Genomic DNA, 21,147 nt, shown 5'->3' with positions numbered 1-21,147 from the left:
GCCCAAACAGCCACAGGTAATTAAGACTGTCATGCAGAGCCTGCCCTTTCAGCTTGCTCTCACTCTACCAGTGCGCGAACCGCTGTCAGTGTGTCTGAATCCCTGCTGCCAGGTAAAGTTTATTTCAGGTGCCAAATGTAACTAAGAGGGTTTAAATTGGAAACACAGCTTTTGGTCATCGCTAGTTATTGAAATCCGTGCCAGTGAAAACCCTGCTTCTGCTGAAGCTACAGGTGGAAGCTGAAAGGTCATCACAGAGTCAATCAGGTTGGAAGAGACCTCCAAGATCACGAAGTCCAACCGATCACCCAACCCTATCTAATCAACTAGACTGTAGCACTAAGCGCCTCATGGCTTTGCTTAAACACCTCCAGGGACACTGACCCCTCCACCTGGGCAGCCCATTCCAAAGGGCAGTCTCTCTGAGAAGAACTTCTTTCTAAGATCAAGCCTAAACTTCCCCCTGCACAGCTTGAGACTGTGTCCTCTTGTTCTGTTGCTGGTTGCCTGGGAGAAGAAACCAACCCCCACCTGGCTACAACCTCCCTTCAGGTAGTTGTAGACAGCAATAAGGTCTTCCCTGAGCCTCCTCTTCTCCAGGCTAAACAGCCCCAGGTCCCTCAGCCGTTCCTCATAGGGCTTGTGTTCCAGACCGTTCCCCAGCTTTGTTACCCTTCTCTGGACGCATTCCTTGTGGACAATATTGAGCTGAGGAAAACACTGTGCTTTGCACAGTGCCATCAAGAGCATAAAGCCAGATGAAGGCCTGTGCAGCTTGATCGAGAAAGATGGTTTAAAGTCATTACTTTTCCATGCCAGTCTTGGTGGTGTCTGACAAACTTAGGTGAACTGCTGACAAATATAATCACTTTGCCAAGTGATTTTGGGGGGCAAGGAAAATCACAGCCTGATAAAAGCGGAAATTAAAAGCAACTTTAGTGAAACCAAGTCAAAACATAACAAAGTTGCCCAAATTGACTGCAGTATAAAATCCCTGATATGTTTTTATTCCATAAATACCATTTGAAAGAACATAAACCTAGAAAAATCACTGCTGGACTGAGAATTCTGTCTGGCTTTCAGCCCTCCACCTATGCCTTGATTCATAATTTACCCTCTGGCTTTTCGATGTGCAAGAGGTCTTCAAGACACCTCATGGCATGCATTATAGATGGAGGAGTTTAGGTTAAAACATGCTTTTACTGTGAGGCACTGTGAGGGCATTGCCCATTCTCCCCACGTCAAATTCATGTGTGCAATTTAAACAAGGCCTTACTCTGCTCCCAATAAGTCCACACCAGATGTATCTTTCATAAGTGTGGAGATTCTGCAGTGTCTTGACACATGCCAGTAGTTTGAAGCCCGGGCATGCTTCAGTGGGGCATGAAAGCCCCCATCCAGTCATCCAGCTGTGATGTTTTGCAATAGGCAAAATTTTAGTGTTGTCAGCTCCTCGCTGTTCAACTCTATGGACTTGCAATGTCTGATCTGACACTCTTTTTTTGGAACAGCTTTCAGAGGTGTCAGTTTTCTATAGCTGAGAAGTGACTGAGTAACACAAAAAAAGGAACTTGGCCAAAAATTCTCTGATCTGTGATTCCTGAGCCAGTCTGGGGCTCTCCAGTTCAGGAGAGAACTGCTGGAGAGAATCCAACAGAGAGCCATGAGGATGATTAGGGGACTTGAGCACCTCCCCTATGAAGTGAGACTGAGAGCCCTGGGGCTGTTAGTCTTGAGAAGAGAAGACCGTGAAAGGTCTGATCAATATGTGTAAGTATCTGAGGGGTGGGTGTCAACTGGAGGGGACCAAGCTCTTTTTGGTGATAAGACAAGGAATAACATGTTCAAGCTTGAATGTAGAAGATTTCACCTCAACATGAAGATAATCTTCTTTATAGTGAGGGTGACAGAGCACTGGAGCAGTCTGTCCAGAGAGGTTGTGGAGATTCCTTCTCTGGAGACTTTCAAAACCCACCTGGATGCATTGGGCAGCCTGCAAGTCTTCTTCATGGGGAATAAGTGACAGGGCAATAGTAGCTGATACACACTTACCAAAGTAAGAGATAAAAGGAATTCCTCAGTGTGGTGAATTTCGATTGTACCAGATTGTCTGGGTGATTATTCGGCAGGTGCTTAAAGTGCCCTGTTATGGAGTAATTCCTCAGTGTTGTGTGTTTTATGTGTACCAGATTGCACTGGGTGATTATCTGGCAGGTGCTTGGAGTGCCCTGCTCTGGTTGTAAAACAGCAGGTTGCTGGTGGCTGAGTTTAGTCAGTGTACATGTCAACGTGCAGAGAAGGTAAGCTGTCCCCAAAAAGGTCATGGTCGCCTGCTGTCCTAGTTGTAGCATTTGTACCAAATGAGCTGTTCTTAAGTATGAGGATTTGTAGCATCCTACATAACAGTCCTTTAGAGGGCTGGGATGAACACAGGTCCCCCTTCCAAGAGGATCAGAAGATGGAGGGTATGGGAATGGCAGATCTCAGCTGGGAGCCTAGTAGAGTATGGGAAGTGATCAGAAGTGAGGCAGAATGGTCTGGGATACAATTCCTCACAGCATCTTACTGCTGCTAACAGTTTCCTCTAAGTGCAGCCCTGAAGTGCTCTGTGCTATTGGGAAAGTCAGTTGTTAAGGTGGCCCCTCTGAGCAGGGTTGGGCATGGCCCAAAGAAGGCGCATGAAAGTGAAGGAACGATGTTTCCTTTGTTTTAAATCTGCCTTACGTGATGGTGTCCTGGGGATGTGGTCACGGCAGGCTGGGCTGGACGGGAGCTTGTAGCACAACTGTGAGCATCAGTATAGCTAAATTGCTCCAAGGGGGCCCTTTCAGTCGTAGCTAGCTGATGCCTTTGGGACAACAGGATGCTTGTTTTCTGGGGTGGCTGATATTTATTGAAAAGCAACATAGCAGCTTTCAAAGTGAGCAGAAAGCTTCTTGTGAAGGGGACTTAGATTAAGTGAAAAAAATTCTTGTAGCTCTGCCATTTTCCTGCTTGCACTCATCCACAGTGCTGGAAAGACAGCAGTAATTTAAAACACACAGCATGTGGGTCTCAACTTGTACCAATTAGCTCCAGGGAAGCTGCAGTGATTCATGCCACCTTGGGACCCAGCACAAAACACCTCCCTACGATGGGCACAGGATGATCAGTTGGTGTGCTTGTAGTCAAAGAATGGTGCAGATTGCAGTGCTGAGGCTGGCAGCTTGGACCATAGCACAGAGCACATTCATCTCATTTCCAAGGATGGAAAATGTTTCTTGATCACTTGATTCCAAATGGCAATTCAGACTTTTTAAACTGCAAATATAGTTCTAGCCTGGGGATAATTTCCTTTGCAATTGCATCATGAAATAATTCCATAAATAAAAAAAAAAATGTATATAGGTTGCATGTGGCTCAGTATAATCCTTATTTATTGGTCATTTTGATTCTGTACACAACAGAGGAGCAATATGAATATGCCACCTAAGCTATAAACATACAATGTACTTGCAGAAAAGGGTCAGTTAATTTCACATGAAATGAGAAGGCACACTATGCAGTCACACACTATGATCATTCTGAGCTGGCCAAATTCCAGCTGCAACATTTGTCTAGTGTAAATATTCCTGGGATTATGGAAGTGCTCCTCACTGTTTCACAGGTTGGGCATCACCTCTCTCCAAGGGAAAAGGGAATAGCCTGGGAAAGTGGAAGAATGTGCTTCATCCTTCCACTGCTTCTGGGGATCTTCAGAGGGATTTGGTGCAGAGCAGATCACATGTTCTAATTTGGCATCTGCTCTTTCTTTGTGGAAGGCTGTTAGATGTGAAGGGAAAGTTTAAATGTTTGAGATTTGGGAGTATAATGCACATCTCTTTCTTTAATGGATAGGATGCAAGTGATCATGAAAAAAAATTTTTTCCTTCAGCTTTTGGGTCAAATGCTAAGACAGATTAAACAAATATAGTTTTGAACTATTTTAGTTCTTCTGTGTGGATGTACCTCCATATTAATGGAGATTTTCACTGCTTTCAGTAAACCAGAAGCCAATCTCAATATTTTGCAGCTTGTAGCAGCACAACTCTTAGATGTTGTGTGCTTCTGTATGCATTTTATTATACCCCTAGGCTTAGGAGCAGTAAATAACTTGACAGCTGCTACATCAGTCTTAATCTGTAGTTTAAATTTCTGCAAAGATGGTATTAGATGCTCTTCATAATGTATTCTGTTTTGTTTAAACTGTTGTTCCTCAGCAGAGATATGGCCTGAAAGGCTCAGTCTTCCTCACCATGTGTTTCATGGTCACTATAGCATGGTGATAATGCTTTGGGACTTTTTGTGCTTCTCTAGGCTGCCATTGAGCTGCAGCGTTTGCCTCCCTGCCTTCTGTGGGTGTTGCTTTGATAATTTATCTTTTCAGGAAGTGGATATGGAACTGACATTTGTGCCTTTTGTGCCTTTTCTTGTTTGTTTCTTAGTAGGCCATAAATACAGTTTTGAATATTTCACATGTGAATCCCTATTTGAAGCAAAACATTCTCTCTCAAGTTACTCACACAGATCTGCTTCAGTAGGCATTTCTCATTCCTGATTCATCATCATCCTTCCTCCCTTTTTTATGGCCTCATTTCTCTGAAAGCACATCTTCACACTTGCTGTGATACAGCTTTTGCCTCTGCCTTCCTCAAGTGCCATCTACTTTCATTTCCCCCTCTTCTCTCACTTTTGTGTGAATTTTTTCCACTCATTTTTATAATTTCCTCTCCCCTGAGACTGACAGCAATCACAATTTAATCTTAAATTAAAGGGTTTCCCCCTGCCTTCTATCTCCTTGACTTACCTTCTACAAATCACAATCGTATTTCAATCTATGATTTTTTTTCCATTTGTTGTGCTTTTATGGTTGTCTTTTTAATTCTTTAGGAACATATTCCTCCAGAGTTCTCTTTGTTCTGTATGAAAACTCTTCAGGCTTTCATCTTCCCTGCTTGTCCGTCCTCTGTACCTGTTCCTGGGGACCTTCCTCATCCCTATAGATTCTTTGTGGCATCTCTTTCTCAAGTGTTATATTACCTCTGTATAGAATATTTGTCTACTGCCTCCAAAGCTTCATGCAGAATGTCAAGCCACCAAGAAGAGCAGAATTACTTTCCTGCCATTTCCTTGTGATTGCTTTATCTCAACATGAACAATAATGCTTTAAGGTAGTTCTCCATGCAAACAGCTTCCTTTTTCAACTGTGCTTTCTCTCTTTTATCATTTTAATTTGAATCATGTAACACTTTATTCTGGAAAGGACCTGCTGAAGTAATCTTATCCAAGCACATGCTCAAAGATGGACAAACTTCAAAGTTAGACCTTTATAATAAACATTTTACTGTGATTTCTGAAATTACTTAATTTCTGGTTTTCTTTCTTCATCTCTGCTATTCTCTATCAGTTTTATTTCTCCTTTTAGCTAATTGATCAGCAATCCAAGACCCCAAAACAGGCGTGTGGGAGCATCTTCCTTACATCCACTTTCCTAGTTCAAAGCTGCTTCTGCTGCTTGTGGCCAATTTGTTTCCAGCTTCCCTACTTTGCAGAACTCTCTGTCCCGAAGCACTTTCCAGGCAGCAATCCTACAGTGATTCTCCACTTATTGCTTGTCCACATTATTAGAGGTTCCTGTGTCTTCTCCTGCTTTGTCACTTTCTAGGCAGAATTGGCCTCGCTTCTTGATCTCTCACAGCTTTTTGGAGTGAAGCTAAAGAAATGCATCTGACAATCTCCACAAACTACTCCTGTTCCCCTTGCAGTCTCCCATCCTGCCACACAGTTTTTGCTGTCTTGCTTGCTACCCCAAACTGTATGCTCTTTAAGCATATTTCTTCTTTTGTCCAACTTTTATGTCTCTTTCTAGAAATGATCGCACCTCACAAACTTTATTGTATCCAGGGGAGATGTTATTGCATTCTACAGCTACCTGAAGGATGGTTGTAGCCAGGTGGGGATAGGTCTCTTCTCCCAGGCAACCTGTGGCAGAACAAGAGGACACAGTCTCAAGCTGTGCAGGAGGAAGTTTAGGCTTAATGTTAGAAAGTTCTTCCCAGAAAGAGAGATTGGCTGTTGGAATGGGCTGCCAAGGGAGGTGGTAGGATCGATGTCCCTGGAGGTGTTTAAGAAAAGCCTGGATGAGGCCCTTAGTGCCATGGTCTAGTTGATTAGATAGGGTTGGGTGATCTTGATGATCTTGGAGGTCTCTTCCAACCTGGTTGATTCTGTGATTCTTTCTTGTGCCTTAGCAGTGTCTCATAGGGTAAAAAAAGGGCTGGGCTAAGCCAAGGGCTTGAATTAAAAGCCATTTCATCTGTGTTTACATAACACTGTGATTTAAAAGAACTACCTAGAAATCTCTGCTATCCCTTATCTGCCTTCACTTTTTTGGTAACTCATTCTTTCCTTAGTTACCATATGAACTCTGGGTTTAGACTGTAGCTGTACAACAACAATTGTGTTCAAAATAATAAGATTCAGCAGTAAAACTGTAAATTGGGCTAGAATAAAATCTGTTGTGCATTTTTGCTGTGACTGCATTCTGCTCCTTTAACTCAGCTTGAATCCTACCTTCCACTCACATTTGCTGTAGCGCCTTGTTCGGAAAGAAATCAGTGAGGACTGCAAAAAGATTCTGAGTGTGCTTAGTATCATAGTTACTGCTAATCATCTAATAAAAAAAAATAACTGTGACATTGGTCTTCAGTAAACCCTTAAGGGGTTCATTTAAAATGATTTTTGAAGGGATCATTAATTAAAACAATGATTTAAACTCTTGGATACCGAGTGTGCATATTGTATTATGCAACTCCTGGGATAACCATCTGGGGGTTGATGCCTGTGTCTGGGTGTTTCACAACTGTGGGGATGAATAAGCTGGAAGAAAGAAATGCCATCATGGACTTTGTACACTGTTGTTGCCTTATCGTGGGTTCAGTTTGTGTGTTTTCCATTTCAATTTCACAGAAGGGGTTGGAAGGGATCCTGAAAGGTCATCGAGTCCAACCCTCACTGCCAGAGGAGGATCACCTAGATGAAGTCACTCAGGAATGCATCCAGGTGGGTTTTAAATGTCTCCAGAGAAGGAGACTCCACAACTTCTCTGGGTAGCCTGTTCCAGTGTTCTGTCACCCTCACAGTGAAGAAGTTTTTCCTCATGTTCACTTGGAATCTCCTATGCTCCAGCTTGCACCCACTGCCCTTTGTGTTATCACCAAACATCACTGGGAAGAACCTGGCTCTTCTTGCCCTTCTTATATTTATAATCATGAATGAGGCCACCCCTCAGTCTCCTCCTCTCCAAGCTAAAGAGCCCCAGCTCCCTCAGCGTTTGCTCATAAGGAAGATGTTCCAGTCCTTAATCATCTTTGTGGCTCTGTGCTGGAATCTTTCAGGCAGCTCCCTGTCCTTGAACTGAGTGGCCCAGAACTGGACACAATATTCCAAATGTGGCCTCACCAGGGTAGAGTAGGGGGCAAGAACAACCTCTCTTATCATACCCCTTCTAATACACCCCAGGACGCCATTGGCCTTCTTGGCTGCAAGAACATATTGCTGGTTTGTTAACATCCTTCTGTCTACCAGGACCCCCAGATGTCCAACAGGTCAGTCCCTAACCTATACTGGTCCATAGGGTTGTGCTTTCTCAGATGCAAGACTCTGCACTTGTCCTTGTGGTATTTAATTCGATTTCTCCCCACCCAGCTTTCCATCCTGTCTAGGTCCTGCTGAATGGCAGCACAGCCTCCAGGTGTGTCAGCCACATGTTCCTGGTTTTGTGTCATCAGCAAACTTGCTGACGGTGCACTCTGTGCCCTCATCCAGCCTGTTGATGAATATATTGAACAGTACTGGCCCCAATACTGACCCCTGAGGTACTCCACTAGATACAGGGCTCCAACTAGACTCTGTCCCATTGACTAGAACTCTCTGACTTCTTTCCTTCAACCAGTTCACAATCCACCTCACTGCCTGATCATCAATACCACACTGCCTCAGTCTAGCTGCAAGGATGCTATGGGAGAAGGTGTCAAATTCTTTACTGAAATCAAGATAAACCACATCTGCTACTCTATCATCATCTATCCACCTGGGTGTGCTCTCATAAAAGGCTATCAGGTTGGTCAGACATGACTTTCCCTTGGTAAAACCATGCTGAGTGCACCCAATGACCTTCTTATCATTGATATGCCTAAAGACAGTGCTGAGGGTAAGCTGTACCATCACCTTTCCAGGGATGGAGGTGAGGCTGATCTATAGTCACCTGAATCCCTCTTTCTTGCCCTTTTTGAAGACTGGAGTGACATTTGCTTTCCTCCAGTCCTCAGGCACCTTCTTTCTTCCCCACAACTTACCAAAGATGATAGTGAGTGGCCTAGCAATGACCTCTGCCAGTCTGTCTCCTTCCACTCCCTTATAGTCCTCAGGCTTTCAACCTGCCCTTTCACCTCTCCACCAGGCTGACAGATCATTGACTTGCTCACAGTGCACATAGGGGTTATCCCTGCAGTCCACCACTGCAAGTGAAAGGATTTGGAAGTCCTTGCAGCCAGGAAGGAAACACCTACCTGTTTATGTGGGACCACTGTCTGGGTCACCACATTTCTTTTGCTACCAGCTTTCACCCAGGTTGCAGCCATTGCTGTTCCTGTCCATGTGACTAACCCTGCAAACTGCTGCAGCACATCCAGATGACTTGCCCCTTGTGGTAGTTTTAGGCTGGTGCCTAGGAAAATTTTCCACAGATTGAGTAGAAAAGTGGTAGAATGTAAATAAATTACCATTGGATGTAAAAGGGAAAATAATGATAAGGTCTAAAAAATCCCAATGGTTGGAATTACTAACATAAAGTTAGTTGTGCAAGCTAACTCTTTCTCGTTTTGGTTTCTTTGCTCTAGCAGATACTAGCTGGTTGCTTATGCTGGCTGTTGCTGACCTTGGCTGCATTCTTCTTGTATTGACAAACTACTCTGCTTTTCTCTTTTTCTTTTTCCCTTGTATAGGGTGGGGGGAAGGGAGCAGGGATGGAGTAGCTGTTGGTAAGCCCCTGGTTTTGTCCATGGGAGTTCTTGTGTTGTTTATAAATGGTAAATATATGTAAATTTTGTGTATTTTGTACCTGTTCATTGCATTCCATATTTCTAGATTGTAGTTTTGCTTGTAAATAGAGCTTCATGAGCCACCAGTGTGCACTTGCAGCCCAGAAAGCCAATCACATCCTGGGCTGCATCAAAAGAAACGTAACCAGCAGGTCAAGGAAGTTGATTCTCCCCTTCTACTCTGCTCTGGTGAGACCCCACCTGGAATACTGCATCCAGTTCTGGAGCCTCTATTACAGGAAGGATCTGCACATGCTGGAATATGTCCAGAGAAAGGCTACAAAGATGATCTGAGGGCTGGAGCACCTCTTCTATGAGGACAGACTGAGAGAATTGAGGCCATTCAGTCTGGAGAAGAGTAGACTCCAAGGAGATCTGCTTGTGGCCTTCCAGTATGTGAAGGGGGCTACAAGAAAGCTGGGGAGGGACTTTTTAAGGTGTCAGGTAATGAGAGGATTGGGGGGAATGGAATAAAAATAGAAATGAGTAGATTCAGATTGGATGTTAGGAAGAAATTCTTCACCGTGAGGGTGGTGAGACACTGGAACAGGTGCGGCTTCCACCAGGTGGAAGCCTTATCCCTGGAGGTTTTTAAGGCCAGGCTGGATGTGGCTCTGAGCAACCTGATCTAATGTGAGGTGTCCCTGCCCATGGCAGGGCGATTGGAGTTGGATGATCCTTGAGATCCCTTTCAACCCTGACAGTTCTATGATTCTATGATTCATTTGCTTCCAACTGAGCTGGTTTGGCCATTTTATGTTGGGGGGTAATTTCAATCTCCACACTCCTCCCATTCAATCCTGCTCCTGAGGCACTGAAAGAGCCTGCTGAGGCTGCAGCTCCACCCATGCCTTGTCTGCCTCTCTCAAGAGATCAGTTAATTTGGTGAGAGGGGTGGCTCTACTCACCATGTGTATCCTGGCTTCAGAGAACAAAAAGACTCCTTCCACTCTGCTGAAGTGCCACAGGGATGTTTTGTCTCTGGATGCTGCTCTCAGAGGCTGGTGTCTATGCTCTTGTCTACATCTTAAAATTAATTGTCCAAACTACTGCTAAAATTTGCCTCTGCATTTGAAAACATCCCTTTGACCTGGGAGTATTTGTAGCACATTCTTCCCTACTGCATGAACGATCATTAAACTGCTTGAAGATTTTTGAAACATGTATTTAATTCCAGGATTTCTTCCAAAGTTCTCCACAACACTTTATGTGTTTATTCCTTTTTCAGCAAGCAGTTGTAAGCCTTATGCTGCTGAAGTTTATGAGGTAGTTAAATGGGATTATCCCTGTTTTAAAAGAGGAAAATTGAGACATAAAAATTTATTAGCCTGTGATCATATGAGAAGTCTGAGTTCCAGGAGAAGCACCAAGTCTGTCGTAATTATTTCCAAGCCAGTGGTTTACCTACAGGCCACTTAACCTCTTTCCTCACATTTTTTTTCCATGAACTTTGGGAAACAGTTTTGAGCATGCTTTTTGGCAGCCAGTGTGTGTTTGCAGTGTGAAAAGCACTAGTTTTCCAAAATGGACCATCAAGTAATGCTGTAGTGAGAAAATGGCAGCAGTGGGGATGCACAGAATTTGTTTAGGTTGTTTAGATTCCGTATCTCTTTTTAAAAAGTCAGGTTGTGTCCATTGGGTGTTTTAGGACACAGCCTTTTATACTCAGAGAATTATGTGCTTTTGTGGAGATGGATATTCTCTTCAGTAGAAGCAGGTAAAATGAGAGAACTAGAGGAAAGAAAAGCAATTAAATTTGAAGCATTTATCTCGGAGAGTTTTCACACAGCTTCCTTTTAATCCCTGATTAACAGATGAAAGTAGATATGCTGAGGCACAGCTCTAGTGCAAACCCTTTGATAACCGAATTACAATGTCTTTATTGTACAGGCTCATGTGATTTGTCTGCATTGTCTTCTGCAGCAATGACTGCTAGGCAAAGGAAAGCACAAACGAGAAGCTGCTGTTCTTGTGGCATCTGGGGCAGGCACTTCCATGTATCCCAGGAACCATTATTGTCTGTAATGTCTGCTGCTGATTATCAGGGCTGGAGTTTCCAGTGCAAAGGAAAAGTGTCCTCAGACCCATTAGTCCAAAACAATAACAAATGGCATTGGCTCAATTAAATGCTAAGAAAAAGTTTAATGTTATTGAACTTAACAATAAAACATTTCAAATATTGAAAGCCCCAAGTCACTGTAATCTTTGTGATGATTATTCCTGGTGTCAGAATGAAAGTTAATGTATCTAACATATGTACACTGTCCCTTTCCAGCCATCTTCCAGAATGGTGGAGTGCTTTCTTCTAAATCAGCCTCTCCATCGGTGGTGGCTGCACCATGTTCCACATCTCTACTCGGGATCCCTCCTTCTCCTGCCGGCTGGGGCTGTAGGTCCCTTGAGTCGCCCGTTTATTGGCAGCAATGACTGAAACCACAACTGCCAAGAAGAGGATCAACAACAAGGCCAGCGTTACTGAGCCAATGGAGGTGAATATGTTCGAGATCAAGTCAGTTGTCAACTGGAAGGATTGAAATAATCGCAATATAATTCACATCAAAAGAATACTGAGACACACTTGAGCTACCTTGGCAAGAAAAAGAAAACCCTATTCTATGGGTAGGTATGTTCACAGGGTGTTAGGGGTTGGAAGGGACCTCTGAAGATCCTTGAGTCCAACCCCGCTGCCAGAGCGGGACCATAGAATCTAGCACAGTTGGCACAGGAATGCATCCAGCTGGGTCTTGAAAGTCTCCAGAGAAGGAGACTCCACAACCTCTCTGGGGAGCCTGTTCCACTGCTCTGTGACCCTCACAGTGAAGAAGTTCCTCCTCATGTTGAGGTGGAACCTCTTGTGCCATAGTTTGTATCCATTGCCTCTTGTCCTTCTTGACCCCCATCCCTCAGATATTTATAAACATTTATTAAATCCCCTCTCAGTCTTCTCTCCTCCAGACTTAAAAGCCCCAGGGCTCTCAGCCTCTCCTCATAGGGCAAGTTAGTCCCCTCCAGATCCTGTTCTTTGGACTCACCTGAAAATTACACATACAGTGCTGGGTGTTTAATGTACAAGGCACAGCTGGATGAATTTCATGTGCTGAACCACTTCATTTGACAGGTGCCTTTCAGCTGGGAAATAACCTATGCATTAACACTGCTGCAGACTGGAGTAGTAATTTAGCAATTATTTGTTTAATACCTTCAATAATAATTCATTATCCCTAGTTTGGTTTTGGACACATAATTGCTAGTCTTTGGTGCTGCAAGTTAAACATGACCTATTCTGACTGGGTACCTATTCAGTCACGTTTCTGTTTCTCTTGCTGGAGGAGTCAAGTTTATGTGCATATATATATGTGCACATTATATGTATATATGGAAAATTTGCTTACTGTAAATATTTTTGTAAATGCCTTTTTTCTACAGGCATTCCTGCCAGTAAACTTTTCTACCAGCATGTTTCCATGAAGTAAGTGCATAGAGGCTGCAAAACAGCAGAGCTGAAATCTATTCGGTGAGAAATTAATCCATAAACTTTTCACAAATATGTTTTAAATATTCATCCAGCTCTCCTAAATACAGGCTTTGTAGCTTCATCTACAGAAAAAGAAGCAGTACAGGAAGAATGTAGGGATGCTCTGATTTATTTTTTCTTTCTGTTTTCATGTGGCAGTGGGAAATATGATAATGTCAGAAGGCACAGTGCCTGTAAACAAATCTGCCAGCTGAAAATATTCAGACCAGAGCAATTTTGTAATTGGTAGCTGAACACTTTATACACATCTACATATGTGTTTTTTCTGGGTAAAAAATACTTATGGTGAGGTAAGCCAACGAAGGGATGTGGTTAGTGTGGAAAAGTGGTCTCTATGGACAGAATGACCCCAGCAGGAATTGACTTCTGGGCAGATTCTGCCATCCCTCATCTCTTGATTTGTATCACAAGTGACAGCTGAACTGCCATAGATGAATGTGTGCTTGAGGCTGAACTTTATAATCCCAAAATATTTGGAGATGGAGAAGAGCAGGTCAAAGCCTGTTACCCAGTTAGATACTACATGCTACAGGATGCTTGGTAAGGAAGCACAATTGCATTTGTGGGAACAAAGGTGATTTTTGCACTTGGTGGTGGATATGCTTGTTGCATTTGTGGACATTGCTTGGCCTAGTGCCTTTGCAGGAGAACAAAAATGTCAGAGGGAAAATGTTAAAGCAGTCCTTCCTCTGTTCTTCTCTCCACCTCCCTGCTGCTATGAGAGGTCCCACTATGTAGGGGAAAAACCCACGGCTGGCTCTGAAACTCTCTCTAGGGGATGCACAACCAGCTAGGATATTTTCCCCTGTCCTTAATGGCTAATTATGTTGTTCTTCTGATTTTAAAAACATTTTTATTTTGCTGGTAGAAATAATCTAGTGAAGGTGACAGACCACATGACTCCAGAAAAAAAATAAAAAAGGTGTCATGAAACATGTTGGTCTGTTAAATTGGATTGGATTGGGAAGGTCATTTCATCTTATTATGGTGTTACAGATACATATATTTGAGATCTTGGGTTTTCTCCTTACTGTGTTAGACCGCTATGACCCTTGTCTCTCAGAGGCTAGAGATTTTTAATGGGATTTTTGTTCTCAGAAGCTGTCTTTCATTTTCATTGTCTGCCCTGGGAAACTGAGGGCCAAGGAAGTCTAGAGTTAACCCTGATCCTACAGTTGAACAGGACAGTTTGGAAAAACATTCCCTGGCATAGGTAAGTGGCTGGTATTGCCTGCTCTCTGCTACACTACTTTTCTGAAATTTTTACCCTGTTTTCCAGTCCATACTCTTTCCATTCCTGTTGTCTGTATCTGTCTGTATGTCTGTATCTATGGAAACATTTTCCTTTATTAGATCTTTCAAACTGATTTCATTTTTAGAAAAACAAAAATGCAAAAATGATGCAATAATGAAATTGAGGAAAAAAGAACCTGGTAACTTTTTAAACAGCAGGCACATATCTAAACCTCATTCTTAAGTTAAAATCATCATTATAGGGCTTTTATTTATTTATTTAGATTCTGCAGTAGATACTGCAGAAACCTTCCTATAGCATTTCACTACACATTTACTTCCAGTTCCTTTTTCTGTTTAATAACTCATACTGTTCCCATGGATTTGATTTGGTCAACCAGTGACTTGAACTTGAATAAGAAAAAAACCCTACTAAAAAGTGCCTGTCTCTGTGTTGGACAAACCACTTCCTCTTGAAACAGTATGTAAAAGAAGTTACCCCCTAGGATTAAAATCCAGAGATAGGATTTTTATCATGATCAGTAGCTAACTTTATTTCTGTGTCTACATTGCTTCTTTATTTCCCAAATTTGGAAAAAAAAAAAAAAAAAAAAGGAAGAAAAGGCCTTTATGATAGTGGTTTTTTTTTTAGTTTACTGATCAAAAAACCTCCTCTGTTTAAGGGTTGTCCCCTGGTTTATCAGCCCACAGATCACTGCCTAGGTTCACAGTATAGGTATCCCCCTTAGCAGTAGCACGGAACTGATAACAAGAGTTGCCAGAAGGCTCTGAAGTCTGGTCTCATCAAAATCAACTGCTTCTTTAGTAATTAAAGGGATGAACAGTTAAATTAATTTGGAAAATCAGCTGACTGATCTGGAAAAAAAAATCTGAAAAGTTCTGTCCCCATCATCTCAGAATCTGCTTTAATTGCACTGTTTGGTGATGATGATAATTGTATGGAATAATTGTAACTGATGATCCTGAAAAGAAAAAGGACAGAGCAGTGATTTTAGAAAGACAGTGCAACTGATGCATCAGAAAAAGAAGTCTTCAGTCACTGACCCTGCTGTGCATGTTGCATAGTGGTGGGGATTGGGCTTTAAAAAAGCAGTTTGAAGGTAAAGGTCCTATATCACTCCTTCAGGTTTCTCTAGTGAGTCCTTTCCTGTTTCTTCCACCATAGAATCATAGAATTGTCAGAGTTGGAAGTGACCTCAAGGATCATTCATGGGCAGGGCCACCTCACACTAGATCAGGTTCCTCAGAGCCACATCCAGCCTGGCCTTAAAAACCTCCAAGGATGAGGCTTCCACCACCTCCCTGGGCAAGCTGTTCCAGTGTCTCTCACGGTGAAGAACTTCTTCCTGACATCCAATCTGAATCTACCCACTTCTAGTTTTGTTCCATTCCCTCCAGTCCTATCACTACTTGACATCCATAGATGGATCTAGGCTATGAACTTCTCTAATATTTCAAAAAGCAGAGCCCCTCTGTCCATGGTGGGACTTCTCATGCATGCAGCTGCTTATCTTCGTGTGTGTAGCTGATCACCTGTGGCTTCCAGTCTATGGGCATCCTACAGTGCTGGGTTGTGAGCAATTCACAGCTGATTTCTCCTTGATTAGACTATGAGGCTAAACCATCCCTTTTCAGCTTCACAGCATAGAATCATAAAATTGTTAGGGCTGGAAGGGACCTCAAGGATCATCTAGTTCCAACCCCCCTGCCATGGGCAGGGACCCCTCACACTAGATCATGTTACTCAGAGCCACATCCAGCCTGGCCTCAAAAACCTTCAGGGAAGAGGCTTCTACCACCTCCCTGGGCAACCTGTTCCAGTGGTGTGCTGTCTTTTTGTTGTTGTTGTTTTGTTTGTTTGGTTTTTTTATTATTGTTGTTTTGTTTTGTTTTTAACAGCCCTACTGCATATAATTACCTGCAGAATGTGAGTCACAGGGAACAGTTTTGAACCCTAACCCTCTGCAGGCTTGCAAAGGAATTGGGCATCTCCTGCTACTGGTGAGGTCTCAGGAGCTTCATAGTTTTGCACAGATTCATGCTCTAATTACATCCCACATCACACAGGTTGCTACTCACTTTCTATGTAAAACTGTTACGATCTGGCTATTGAATTGGTTGCTTGGGAGATGGCAACTTTGTATGAATATACAATTTTTTTGGGGTACCTCTATCACAAAGCTGTGGCAGAGTCCCATGCAAGAGATGATGTGTGGCCTACAGCTTCAAAAGCAGAAAGGGAAAGCTCTCTAGAGGACCAATTGGGGTAAACTTCATTTTGTTTCAGCATAAACAAAATACCTGTATGAGACAGCTGGAAATTTATGAACAGAAGCAAGTAACTGAATTTTTTTGTTGTTTTTGAAACAACTCTGTTGTCAGGGAAGCCTGTGAGATACTCATGCACTGTGATAGCCTTGCAGAAATAATTCTTGCTAATAAATACCACCTGGTGAGAATAGCTATTTTTGAATACAACTTCAGCATAACTTATGGATAAATAATATATGCAGGGTAACTGAAGGAGCCTATATGTAGGGTAATAGGCTGTATGCAGGGTAACTGACTGGGCTATAGCTTAGAGATTCTCATTCTCACTGGACTAGGAGACCTCCTGAAGGCTCTTGCAACCTGAATTGTCCTGTGATGCTCTTTAAAAGGTAGTCAGTGACAGAAGAGGTGTGAGAGTTCCCCTTCTCCAATATGCAATAGCTGTCAGTAAAGGCTGTACTATAATGGTAGTGGGTCAGGATGATGTCTTGTGCTATGGTAACACCAACAAAATGAAGTCTGCTAATATTAGAAGGCACTAAGACATTCTGTGGCATGGTCTATTTATGTAGCTGGAGCCAGAAAACTTTATTTTGGCAAAATTAGAAGGAAAAAGGAAAAAGAAGAAAATATTCTTGAATCAGCTTCATCTGCAAAGGCAGGCAGAGCTGCAGAAACAAAATATTCGTTGGTTTTGGTTTGGATTTGGTTGTTGGCGTGTTTTTTAACAGTGTCTTTTAGCTTTTCACTGGTGGTTTCATTTCTAAGATGATTCATTTTTTAGGGTTTTAAAATTATTTTAAATTATTTTCAATGTTTGTATTAGCTGCAGTAAATCATTGGATAGAGTGAAAGGTCATTGTAGGGCTTGAGTTTGCTTTTCATTTTGTTTTTCGAAACTGCCTGAGCCAGTCTGAAGGAAGAGAGAAGAGCAAGTTTCAGTGACAGAGAAATTGCTGTAGGTGTGAGAGAAGCATGAGCTCCCCCAGGACAACGCTACGAAGGCATGAGCTTTGCATGTGAAATTGTGGCTTGGACCAAGGGTATGTGTCTTTGGGACGTGAAAGGCACCATGTGCTCTGAAAGCAGAAGCATGCCTCTGTTGCTGGGCGTTAAGAATTAATCCAACCTTCATTTCAGCACTGTGCCTGATCCTGGATGTTTTGCAAGAGAGAGATAACAACAAAAGCTTTAAAACACAGAGAATTCTCTTCTCTGACATTTGTTGGGCTTTCTGCGGAGGCTGTAGCTGCTTGTGTGCACTGCAGCTTTCACCAGCAAAGTCTCTGGATTCTGAGTCCTGACACCAAGCACAAAGTTATCATTTCATTCATGGTAAAAAATTCTGATCCATGCCCTCCAGATTTACTGCCCCCAAATCTAAACCATTTGCTGTAGTAATGAGGGGCAATTGGCTTGAGTGGTCCTAATCCATGTCAGAATTAGTTCGAAAGGTTTGGGAGCATATAGGGATAATGCTGAGCAGCCAAAGAAGTCCATTAACTTGATTAAAAAGCCCACAAATGCACCGAGTTTATTTCATTGAGGATTTCCAACCATCTTATTGGAATTTTTTTCTGGTAAAGGCTGAATTTAAATAAGAATCCCAGTGGTTCATGAAGAAATCCAATGAGTCACACACAAATCTGTTCTAATGAGATGCACTGATAACCCCATCTTGTGGGACTACAGCTTATTTTCAAGAGCAGTAAAGTGGCCATAAATCTATAGATTGACTTTGGTCCAATAAGTACCTTAAAAGAGCAGCACATTAAGTCTTTTTTTCCCATGACATTTTTTTGTTTCCCTCCCTCTCTGCTTGAGCTAAACACCAGCCACCAGGTCCCAAGAGCTGTGCTGACCTAGATGTCGAGCTGCTAGGTTGAGTCAATAATCCATTTTGGACTCGTTTAAAGAAAGCAGATTCTTGTCCACCTGAGCCAAACATTGCACAGTGGCAATGACAAACTTCTTTTACGGGTCTATATGACTCATTTATTTCCTTCAACTGCTTTATGTTCTTTCTGCGTTGTCCTGGTTTCCTACTTCATACTGTTGTCCATCTGGGCACTCATCTAAGTTGAGTGTGCCTATGCACAGTCATAATTCAGATACCTGCATATTTTAATTCATTTCTGCTTTGGTATCTCGGTGAACAAAGGAGGCAGCACTTAGTGTCTGCAGTACACTCTTTATCACTAATGAGGCCACCAACTACTTTTCCTTCTGCAACTGCTGTCTACAACTACCTGAAGGGAGGTTGTATCCAGGTGGGGGTTGGTCTCTTCTCCCAGGCAGCCTGTGACAAAACAAGAAGACACAGTCTCAAGCTGTGCAGGGCGAAGTTTAGGCTTGATCTTAGAAAGAAGCTCTTCATAGAAAGAGAGCTTGGCTGTTGGAATGGGCTGCCAAGGGAGGTGGTGGGGTCGACACCTGGAGGTGTTTAAGAAAAGCCTGGATGGGGCACTCTAGTGCCACGGTCTAGGTGATTAGATAGGGTTGGATGATTGGTTGGACTTGATGATCTTGGAGGTCTCTTCCAGCCTGGCTGATTCTGTGTGATTCTGTGCCACATATCAGCTCTGTGCTGGTTACAGGTAGCTTCACCTTCTGTATGCCATGTATGTCCCCAAGGTAAGCACAGCATCTTGGCAACTTCTCCTTCTGGCACTGTGTTCACTGGGAGGAGGTTATCCTGTCCCCCCTCAACTGTTTCTGTAGCCCTCTGAAAATCTGTCTGCAATACATACAGAACTGTAGATCATTTGACTTTTCATCTCTTATTGCTAGAGGGCCTGAATGAGACCCTGATCTTTCATGTGCCTCTGTGGACATTGCTGAAGACAAAAAACTTAAGTGGCTACTTCTGTTGTGTGCAACTAATCTCTTTTCTTTTTCATTTATTTATCTATTTTTCTGGTGAATATTATTCTCTGGATATCTTCTCAAAATGCCTCTCAAGGAATTACATTCTCTGTCACACTATCTAGTATATTTTGCTGTTGTTGTTGTTATAAAGTGCAGTTTGAATACTTTGTCTTATTTGAAATGTGACAGCTTGAATGAATTCCTTCCTGGAAAATGTCAGCTTTTAGCTGTCTGACAGTTCTTCTGGAAATCAAAGCACAAATGTAGAGAGAATTAGTGTTGACAACTATAATGATAAATCGATCATCTGGCTTGACCAGTTATAGCTCAGAGAAATGTAATCTTTGCTATCAAGGAAGAATTACATCTCTGGTGTCCTGTGAGAAAATGAAGATGGAGATGATTGAAGTCTAGGATTTAGCTGGGCTTGCAAGGAAGGTGACACATTAAGAAATTTTGACAGCCTCCCTTCTAACACCTGAAGTCATGCTGTTGCGGCACTACAGAAGTTAGCAAAGGAGTTTGTACTAATTAGAGTGAAGCAAGAAATGGGAGATTGGGGATGGAGTTCCCTAAATGGTAAAGCAGTTAAACAAGGGTGTTATTCACAGGAGTCTTGATCTTCCAGTCAGATTAGCACACAGAGTCCTCCTCCTCCCCACATTAGGCTGCAGGACCATTCTGGGATGACTTGAAATTACGTGCCATGTTTAAGACAAAAGAAGTTGCTGTCTCCTCAGTGCTATTGCAGTAGTGTTTTGGCTCAGGTGGCCTTCTGTTTACAATGTTAACCTTTTGGCTCAGTGGCTTTTCAAATTTGGGAGCTTACTTTTAGGAATTAATCTTTAAGGAACAGGCTATGTGCACTAAATATAATTTCTGTAATTGTAATGTTGATGTCTGTTTTATGTTAACTGCTTAATGGAGTGGCCCAGCCCTGAAAACAACTGTGTTTAGTATGTCTGGGGTAGCCTCTCTTAGGCAGAAGAAATAATATATCTGGGTTTGGCCACTGTACTTTACATGAACATAGGCATGGACACAGCAAAAGCCAGCAGTACATAAGAAGCCCCTTAAAATCTCCATCCAATATTTAGCTGGATCAGTATCTCACAGAACAGAGTATTATTAAATGCCTTTTCTCTCAGACAGCAGAGTGTTGGTTATACACAGAGAAGTGATTTGGCTGGCAGCTTGGGAGGTAAGCTCTCATTAAGCTGTGGGCTTTGAGAAGACTCCTTGATAGTGTTTCTGCAGCAACTGCCAGTGCTAATTTTGTAAGTGCCTTCCAGCTCTTTTTTTAAAGATCCTTTTGGTGGTGCAGCACAGATTAAATGTGCAGCTCCAATGTGTTGTTATGAGATGCCTTTTAAAATTCTGTCGACAGCCTCTGGTGTAGGAACTTCACCATCTGCTGCAATCTGAAAGGATAAGAGGGAAAAAAAATCTATAGCTGGTGCAAATCCAGGCAAACCATGCCAAGGAGAAGCTTTTCCCATGGCTGCTAAACCACGGACTAGACAAATGTTTTAGTAAAGGTGTCAGTCTCTGGGGTGTAACATCCCTTTCCAGTTTGGGAAGTGCTTTTGGGTATCATTTAGAATTATTTTTGTATGTGGATAAGGACACAATATATCAGGTGGTGTTTCTCCACAGGGAATAACTGCATTACAGCATTGAGAAAACAAATTCTATATGAATAGATCTGCTGGAGGATAAATGCCTTATCAGGAAAGCATCTTGCAGGAAGAAATGGATGAAGTTTCAAATCAAAAGACTGTTGGTGGGAACATCAACTTTCTGTCATTGCTCTGCATCGAGCCAGGTTGAGTTTATTTCATACTTATCATTGCCAGAGTAGAAATGACTCCTGAAGTGGGATTTGGAAGAACACACAGGAGAGTGGCCTTTTGAGGAAATCTGTTCTTGTTGCCATGGGAGGGTGAAGTGAGTGGGAGAGGGTCAGCAGGTTAAACCCCAAAGCAGGAGAAGAATAGGAAAATATGTTAAAGCACTAAAGATGAGGGCAGGACAAGTCCTGCAGAAAAGAGGAGAAGACAGTTCAGTAGACAGAGTGAAATAGTTAAAATGCTGAGAGAA

The 21,147-nt window shown here is 42.5% G+C and overlaps 1 protein-coding gene across 4 annotated transcripts in view; it reads right to left on the bottom strand.

Annotated features, from left to right (window-relative positions):
• Positions 1-3,427: 3,427 nt before the first annotated feature.
• Positions 3,428-21,147, bottom strand: part of CRB1 (crumbs cell polarity complex component 1) — a 118,902-nt gene continuing 101,182 nt past the window's right edge. For 2 of the 4 annotated variants that reach the window (XM_068140898.1, XM_068140901.1), the window contains exon 12: positions 9,370-11,640. In XM_068140898.1, coding sequence (XP_067996999.1) covers positions 11,425-11,640 — 216 coding nt within the window. In that variant the 3' untranslated portion in view covers positions 9,370-11,424. Of the gene's footprint in view, positions 6,001-9,369; positions 11,641-21,147 lie in introns of those variants that run through there. The other 2 variants (XM_068140900.1, XM_068140899.1) reach the window with 2 other exon arrangements.

The sequence above is a fragment of the Melanerpes formicivorus genome, unplaced genomic scaffold, assembly GCF_026170545.1.
Source record: "Melanerpes formicivorus ecotype bairdi unplaced genomic scaffold, bMelFor1.0.p_v2 SCAF_7, whole genome shotgun sequence".
NCBI lineage: Eukaryota > Metazoa > Chordata > Aves > Piciformes > Picidae > Melanerpes > Melanerpes formicivorus.
The sequence above is the reverse complement of the archived record's forward strand: the minus strand, read 5'-3'. Positions and strand labels throughout refer to the sequence as shown.